This window comes from Telopea speciosissima, chromosome 2, assembly GCF_018873765.1.
Source record: "Telopea speciosissima isolate NSW1024214 ecotype Mountain lineage chromosome 2, Tspe_v1, whole genome shotgun sequence".
In the NCBI taxonomy this organism is placed as follows: domain Eukaryota; kingdom Viridiplantae; phylum Streptophyta; class Magnoliopsida; order Proteales; family Proteaceae; genus Telopea; species Telopea speciosissima.
Window position 1 is genome coordinate 57871745 of NC_057917.1, and position 8458 is coordinate 57880202.

The 8458-nt window shown below is 38.5% G+C and overlaps 1 protein-coding gene across 1 annotated transcript in view; it reads right to left on the reverse strand.

The window, feature by feature from the left end:
- The window catches only part of LOC122652744 (pentatricopeptide repeat-containing protein At4g18975, chloroplastic), a 46779-nt gene extending 38982 nt beyond the window's left edge, over positions 1-7797 (reverse strand). The window contains exons 1-2 of the mRNA XM_043846570.1: positions 7509-7797; positions 3881-3902 (exon numbers count right to left, since the gene is read on the reverse strand). Coding sequence (XP_043702505.1) covers positions 3881-3902; positions 7509-7621 — 135 coding nt within the window. The 5' untranslated portion in view covers positions 7622-7797. The remainder of the gene's footprint in view (positions 1-3880; positions 3903-7508) is intronic.
- Positions 7798-8458: the final 661 nt, after the last annotated feature.

The window sequence follows — 8458 nt, forward strand, 5'->3', positions numbered from 1 at the left end:
GTTTAGTAGTGTTCGATTGTATTTAGTCTAGCAGAGTCTTATTAGTCTTGTCTTTGGTTTTAATTGTAATTGATTCTGAGTAGGAATCTATGGTTAAAGGTTACTAGAAATTATTGGCCTAGGCCACAATATGGGGATTTTGAATCCTATCGTGGCTCTAAGAATGTCTCTCTCTCCCTCCCTTGGTATCAGAAGAATATATATATATATATATATATATATATATATATATATATATATGAAACCCTAGTTAATCAAGAGTTGAAAACAAAAAAGGATATCCTGTGAAGTTCTACTGTTCTGATTTTCTTCTTGCGCATGAAGACTTGCTCAATCTGGATCTGTGATTACAAAACTGTGGCTGATTGTGCTGCATTTGGCGGTCAATCTACTTCACATCTATGATTTGAATGCTTTTGTCCCCTTGTTGAATCACAAAAAATCTGCTGGTTCCGCCTGCTTGGTATAGATTTCTTCATTCTATGATGTCTGGGACTTATTACAACCAGTATACAGTGAGATTTTCTTAGTTGTTCTTGCTTGCTTGAATACCAGGTTAGGTTGCAAGGAAATTTGCTGGCATTGATCCTGATCCATGGATCTGTACCTAGTGAGGGTTGAATGAGTGAAGGATTTCGCACCTGCCCTTTAGATTTCCCGTGAGTCGGAGCTTTGGCTGGGAGGTTCTCTTGATCGATACCCAGCTAAGTGCTGCTGGTTGTGTTTGCGAGAGGTTGAAGACAACCTCTTGTATTGCTTTTAATCCCCATTTACTACCCCTCCCATTTATTCTTTATTCTATTTCGTCTTATATTTTGTTTTGCTTCCAAATTTATCCCTACTCAACTAATTAAGAATCCCATTGGTGTCGTTACCCCTTTTTATATACCAAGTGACTCCACTCATATTTGGTTAATTACAATTCTGCCACTCCTCCCTTGCACACTCGGTTTATTTACAATTCTGTCATTACATTTGTTCTCTTGGCTACCCCAACTATTTATGTGCATGTGCTTTATATGAAGATCCAGCCGTCGGATTACCACCAATTTTTTGCAGTCATAGTTGTTTGACGCATCTCGCAGTGCCTCGGAGTTCATATTACAACGATTGAAAAAACCTGGTGGTCCTTACGTTGGCAAGGTATCGGTGGTGAGACCTTTAGTCTGCCCGGCTCTCCGGAAGCAAGGACCTGCCCTTTCTACACCCACACACCGAACATTCAAAAGAATTCTTTTCTTTTCCAGTCTTCTTCACACTGAAAAGAGCCTGATCACTACACTAGGTCAGAAGATCTGCCTAATGTAGTTCTAGATTGGTAGAGGACCAACTAGAAGCCAAATAACCAGGATCTGCTATGAACAGTAATTCGGGTAGGTCAAAAATAGGTGTTCTGGTCAAATTAGGGTTAGGGTTTAATGAAATCTAGGGTTTGATGGTAGGGTCAGGGCAAGTTGATGTAGGGGAGTCTTCCAGTGAAGGTCTCATTAAACTTAACTCTAGGATGGGTAATCAGAATCGGCAGCAGGTTTTGGGGTTAGGGTTTGGGTTTTTGAAAAGAGGAAAGTGATGATTTCTAGGGTTTGAATGGGTGGAACACCACAAAAGTTGGATCGAGCTTCCCAGTGGGTGAGAGGGTGACTCGATCTCAATATGGGACAGTTTTGATGGTCAGTTAGAGCTGGGTGATGTTTAGGGTTTTGGGGGAATTAATGGAGATGGAATTTTCTAGGGTTTGAGTGGGACGCTTGGGCTGCAACTTGGGTCGAGTTCTCCAATGAAGCAGAGGAGCATTCGAACCAAAGGTGGGCTTATTTCGATGGCTGGAACGGTCTGGGTAGTAATTGGGTTATGGGACCAAGGTGTCAATTGGATCAAACACCAATCCCATCAGCCTTGATCAGACACAAGACACTCTTCAGCTGTGAAGACAAGGTTGCAGAGCAACTAGAGGAAATTCTCAAAATTCAGAGGTGAGAATCCCCTCCCCGCTCTATTACATCACCACTAAAGGTCAAGTGACTAACTTAAGTTGGTCACATGACACTTAAATAAAAGACTTATTAAATTGAACCACTGGTTCAACCAGTTTTGGTCCGGTTCAACTTATTACATCAAAATAAAACTAAGTATGGAAACTAAATAGCTAACTACTAACACTAACACTACTTGGACAGCTTGGACTTCATCTTCTTCTTTCTAAAGTAAGTCTTTGTATCTGCATCACTGCCAGATCAGATTAGTTTTTCTTGAGTTTCTTGGTAACCTGCTAATTGGGTGAGCGTGCTACATATATTGCAAATCAGCTGTTGGATCAACTCAATATTTTGGGGATTATTGTTATTCTCTGCTAAGAGTATTTAACCAGAATTTGGGAGACTGGGTTCTACTTTCTACAACTGGGTTTCTGCCCTGCTCTGTGATTTGGTTCCTTGTGGCTGGGATTTCAGATTTTATTATGAAATTTGTCTTGCAGTTGGAGTTCTTTGTCTACTTTGATCTGATCTATTGCTGCTGCTCTTGATTATGGGATTATGTGTTGCTCATCTTTCGTGATGCCGTTTATTACCACCATATGACCATATGAAGATGGATTATCCTTTGATATTTGCCCCTGCATTATTTGTCCAAGTGTAGTGTGCTACACGTGAGGAGGAGATTGGAGTTATCATCTAATTTTTGAAGAGCATTACTATTGTTTGTTCGTGTCATCTGCTCTAGTCATCATCAACATATTTTCGGATAAGATGGTTACTTGTGGATTTCAGCAACAAGATTCTTATATGTGGTTGCCAGCAATCTTATGTTGTGTTATGTGGTTCACAGCAACCAATGTTGCACTTTTACCAGTGGTTCGTAGCAATCTATGCTGCACTTTTATCAGTGGTTCGCAACGCTATGCTGCACTTTTATCAGTGGTTCGCAACGACCTATGCTGCACTTTTTCCAGTGGTTCGCAACGACCTATGCTGCACTTTACCAGTAATTCACAACGACCTATGCTTCACTTTTATCCGTCTTCTTAGTGAAGATTACTACTTGCCTTCCTTGAGAGGCGTTTATGATGTTATTGTTGCTTATATGATATTTTGGGTTGCGGTTGGTATTCTCTGCCTGCTTATCTGAAGCGTATTGTTTGCTTCTTGTTGTTTCAATTTATTCGACACAAAAATTTTCTCTACTGTAATGCTGATGGCTGATATGGTTATGATTGTGTTGCGACTGGCAGATGGTGGTGCTGACCACTACTGGCTTTTACATATATTTATTTGTTCAAGTTGGCTTCTGTTGGTTATGTACTTATGTCTATCTTTGTTGTTCCAACTTCCAACCAGGAGTCTAGGATATCTATATACTCCACCTTAAGGGGGAGTGTTAAATATTGTACCATGAGGGGGAGTCTATTTCCTTTGTTATGTCGATATTAGTTTAGTAAAGTTTGACTGTATTTAGTCTAGCAGAGTCTTATTAGTCTTGTCTTTGGTTTTATTTGTAATTGGTTCTAAGTAGGACTCTTTGGTTAAAGGTCAATATAACTATACAAGTTATTGGCCTAAAAGTTTAAAACACGATAAGGGGATTCTGAATCTTATAGTGTCTCTTTCTCTCAGTTCTTTTCTCTTCTTCTTCACAGGCAGTGGTTGTTAAGATCAGGTTTTGTCACAGTATCAATGTTCTAAATGATAAAGGCAGGATTGAGTCATTGAGAAAATTAATAGTTTTTCAAACTCTTGATCAGGAGCTTCCCTAACTTGAAAACCTGACTCATTTCCAAGTTAAGGATACACAACCTTGAATCCAAATAGATTTGCCATATAACAGTAAGGCACCAGAAAGTATCTCAGAAAATAAAAGGACAGGCAATGAAGCAGAAAGTTACCTCCGCTCTTGTCCTAGACTTCCTGAAAAGAACCAAAAAAATAAGAATTAGATGCAGAAAATAGATATTAGTAAGTGTATATGATTATAGGTAACTATTCCCCCATCAATTCACTGAAGGCAAACGGTAAGCCAAACAAAATGGCAGCCTTGATCATAGAGCAGAGTTGTTTTATGACACTAAAAATTTAAGGACCTATGAATAAGTTTCTCTTGAATCTAAGTTGGTGATGTGGTAATCCCACAATCATCAGGGCATGGACGCCTATAAACACATGCTCCTTTTAGGAATGTGAAACTCTTATAAAATAAGAATGTGCACATAGTAATGATGTAATCCCCTTTAAGAAGCAGATTTTTTGTAGGTGCTTCTTCAATAAAGTGGCCTGTTTATAAGGTGTCACCACCATGAGCATCATATGAGCACTGACAATGAGGTAGTGCATTCAAATCAGCATCCTATACTATGTAGTGACAGTATTAGAACTTGATATCAATACCTATTCATGAAGAAAGGGAGACGAGAGAAGGTGAAGATTGAAGAGGATATAGAAAGAAGAACAGAAAGCAAAGAGAAACCATCCCACGGTTTCAGAGAAAACAGAATACCTCAAAAAGTGGATAGGGAGAGAAGTTACATTGATAGGTCTATGACAAGTCTATAGCATGTCTATAACTTAAGTGTAACTTACATATAAGGACAGAATCATAACAGAAAAGTTCAAAACACCCCTGCTGACACTATAACCTCCAAACACTCCCCCTCAAGCTAGAGCATAAACATCGCCCATGCCCCAGCTTGGAACACCCTTGGAGGAATAAACTTCAAAACAAGGCCTTGGTAAACAAGTCTCCAAGTTGATTACCAAAAAACTAACAAACGGAATAGAAATAAATTTTTTTCATCACTGCATCATGAAGAAAATGACAATCCACTTCAATATGTTTGGTCCTCTCATGAAAAACTGTATTACTAGCAATATAAAAGTAGTTTGATTATCATAGAACATTTCCATAGGCTTACTAACTAGAAAATTAAACTCTTGAATAAAGGATTAAAGCCATATCAATTCAGCTGCAGAATGAGCCAAAGCTTTATACTCAGCTTCAGCACTAAACTGAAGTAGTGTAATTTGCTCAGTCAAGTATTTGCTAGTCTTTCTGTTATTTTGAAAGTAGTTGCTGCAGCTTCACCCACTCGAATTTTCGATACTCTTTTTCATTTTGCATCAAACGAATGGCATCTTCTTCTGGAAACGTCATCAAAAGCTCCAAGATCTACAAGAGGGTCCATGGGAGTATCTACAAGCTTACAGCCGAACATCCCCATCTCACGCAAAAGGAAAAGAACATACTTCCTCTGAGACAAACTAATTCCTTTCTTGCAGTGAACGACCTTAATACCAAGAAAATATCTAAGAACCCCCAATCTTTCATCTAGAAGTGCTGCTCAAAGTAAGACTTAACCTATTCAATTCCAGACAAGTCATTACCAGAGACAATGACCAACACAATCACTTTAGATTCTTGATGATGAACAAGCACTGAATGGTCTGAGTAACAATTAGAAAAGCAATAGCCAGCAACAACTTTGCCAAACCAGGCTCTTAGTGACTATTTCATCCCATAAATAGCTTTCTTCAGCCTACAAACTTACTGGGCATTCTCCCCATGAGCAAACATACCCAAGAGGTTACTCCATAAAGACCTCATGCAAACTGCCATACAGAAAAACATTCTTGATGTCTAACTGAAAAAGAGACCACTCAAGGTTAACAGCCAAAGAGATCAAAACTTTCAGAGAGTTCAGGTAGACAACGGAAAAGAAAATTCAAAATAATCCATAGGTCTGAGTATAGTCTTTAGCCAAACAAGCTTTCAGTCACTCACTAGATCCATCACGGCTATACTTAATGATATACAACTAATGACACCACACAAAGTCCTTACTTGGAGGTAGGTCTATCGGATTCCAAGTCTTGCAAGAAAGTAAGGCATCCGTTTCTACATCCATGGCTGACTTCGACTTAGGATGAAATAAAGCATCTTGATATTTGGTAGGCATAGAGTAGGAAGGACAGGAAGATTGGAAATAAAAACATAGTTAGTAATAGGATAGGAAACCAAGGACTTCTGAATACAGGAACGAGTACCTTTCCATAGAGCAATGGGCAAGTCATCAGTAGAAGAAAAACCTCCAGGCAAAGAATCGGATTGGGAGAGGTAAGGAGTGGCTGCAATTAGCAGTGATTGCTTGGGACGACGGTTGTATACTTGTAATAGTAATCCTGTGGATTTGGAAGCAGAATCTTCAAGAGGAATTAATTGAGGGACACGTGGAGGACTAGGAGAGACAGGTCCTGAATCAAGAACAACAATACCAAAGTAGGGAATATTTTCAAAAAAAGGTAACATAAACACTAACAAACTGCTGACAAGTTACAGGATCATAACAACGATATCCATTTTAGGTATTTTAGGTAGGAGAATACCAAAGGATAACACGCTTTATAGCACGTGGATACAATATATCAATGCCATGACAAAGATTATGAACAGTAGATGTGACAACCTAAAGGTTCATTTCAGAAGCACTATTAAACTGGCCAGTACGCTAACCACAAAGAAAAGGCAATAAATTAACAATCACCATTTCCCGTAAAGCATTCCTATTTTTACTTTAAAGAGGGTGCACTTCCAAGCAGCATAAAAAATTTTTAAGTATTGATGAATCTAGCCATGGCAATGAAACCATTAGAAAATTTTTGCTTTGTTGTCATTACACGCTATCTAATGTGCCCTATGACTTATCTTTTTCTTTTTCTTACCTCACTGACCTTCCCTTGCCCTTCAAGAGGCTTCAATTTCAAAAAACATTCCAATTGATGCAATCATAGGCCTTTGCTGCACACAACCAAACAATCTTATTCAACTTCCTCATATCTCACCTACTGGGGCTACCCTAAGATCCCTCAAGCACATTAGTTCCAGATTTCATTTTCCCTTCTAGACTTGACACTTATCCACTTCTGTTACACTCAATCTATGTCTAGGAGTCCACAATCTTTATATTCAACACTCCGCCTCACCCCCCCCTCCCCAAAAAAAAAGGGGGTCAGAATCTTTCACCAGCTTGTATGAAATGCTAGTGTCAGGATTGAATTTTTTTCTAGTCAATCAATTTTGAGGAGGTTCCATTGAGATGAGATTCCACAAGTAGGTTGCATGAGGCAAATAAACAGAGGTCATGCTCTACAATGAAAATTGTATCAAATGCATATCTCAGTTTCCTCTTTCTTTCATTTAACATCAGTTTCCTCTTCCTTCCAATTTATCTAAGGAAATCCTTCACTTATGAACAAATTTGATTAAATTAATTCAGAATGTATTTGAAACATCTGCATCAAGTGACAATGTTCATGTCTTAGACACACGCACACACACAAATACACAAAATACGAGAGAGAGAGAGAGAGAGATTCAAAGGGGAAGGGTAAGAGTAAACAAAATCCACAAGGGAGAATTTATTAACAGCAGCCGAAAATACAACAAATTATAACTGAATAACTATTTGGTTGTTCCAGGGGCGGTGGAGCAAGAAGAAGCATTAGGTTAGATAAGGAACATACCTTGAAGAGTTCAGTATAGAAGTTAAGGCAGAGCCAGAGGAGTTCAAAGCAAGCTGAAACCATTTTGACCTTGAAGTCATATAGAGGGAGAGGGCGCCCACCGATCGCTGCATTTCTTTTCCTGTACTATATCTTCCTCTGCCTTTTCTTCTACTATGTGCACATGTACGCAGCTGGAAAAATGTTCTTCAGCATACTGATGACAGTTATTTGGCTGGTGGCAGCAGCTGCGTCATTCAAGAGTCATTGGGTGATGCCATAGTAAACTATCCTTTTCAAGTAGATAGGCCCCACAAACATGCAAGCATACTGTGCTTTAGTTCATGCAAATAGTATATGCACAAGGAAAGATTGAGAATCTACTTCTACCTAACATTTGTTAACTGTGAAATGATCCAGAAAACTAGGATCTTATAACAACGGCTTATTCACAACAGGAAGAACCTTGAAAGACATAATTGAAAGTCGCATCAGGGACAAATCCAAAAATGTAAATATGACAAAATAAGCAAAAACACCAAATTTCATCCTTTTCTCTATTTTATCTTTTCCTTGGGAGGGATAGGCAAGAACAGAAGGGCTTTCAGTAATAAGAATCAAAACAGTACAATATATCTTATACACACATATTTCAGTAAATACATAATGATCATCATAATCAGCTACTAAGATTGGATGAAAAATCATTTCCGAAGTCTTCCCTGGACAACTCAGAAAAGCTTATCATGATCATTAACCAATCAAACATGAAAACAAATATGGCAGACATAATCTTAAGAGTTGCTATCCTTGACAGAAATCACTCTGTTTATCTAGTTCCAAACACCTAATACACTAAGAGGTAATATTAAAGTATCAAAAGCAGAACTATCCAATGTAGCTTCCTCTGCACACAAATGCAAAAAAATAGATTGAGGTATTCCCAATTAAATGAAGATCACCACAATAGC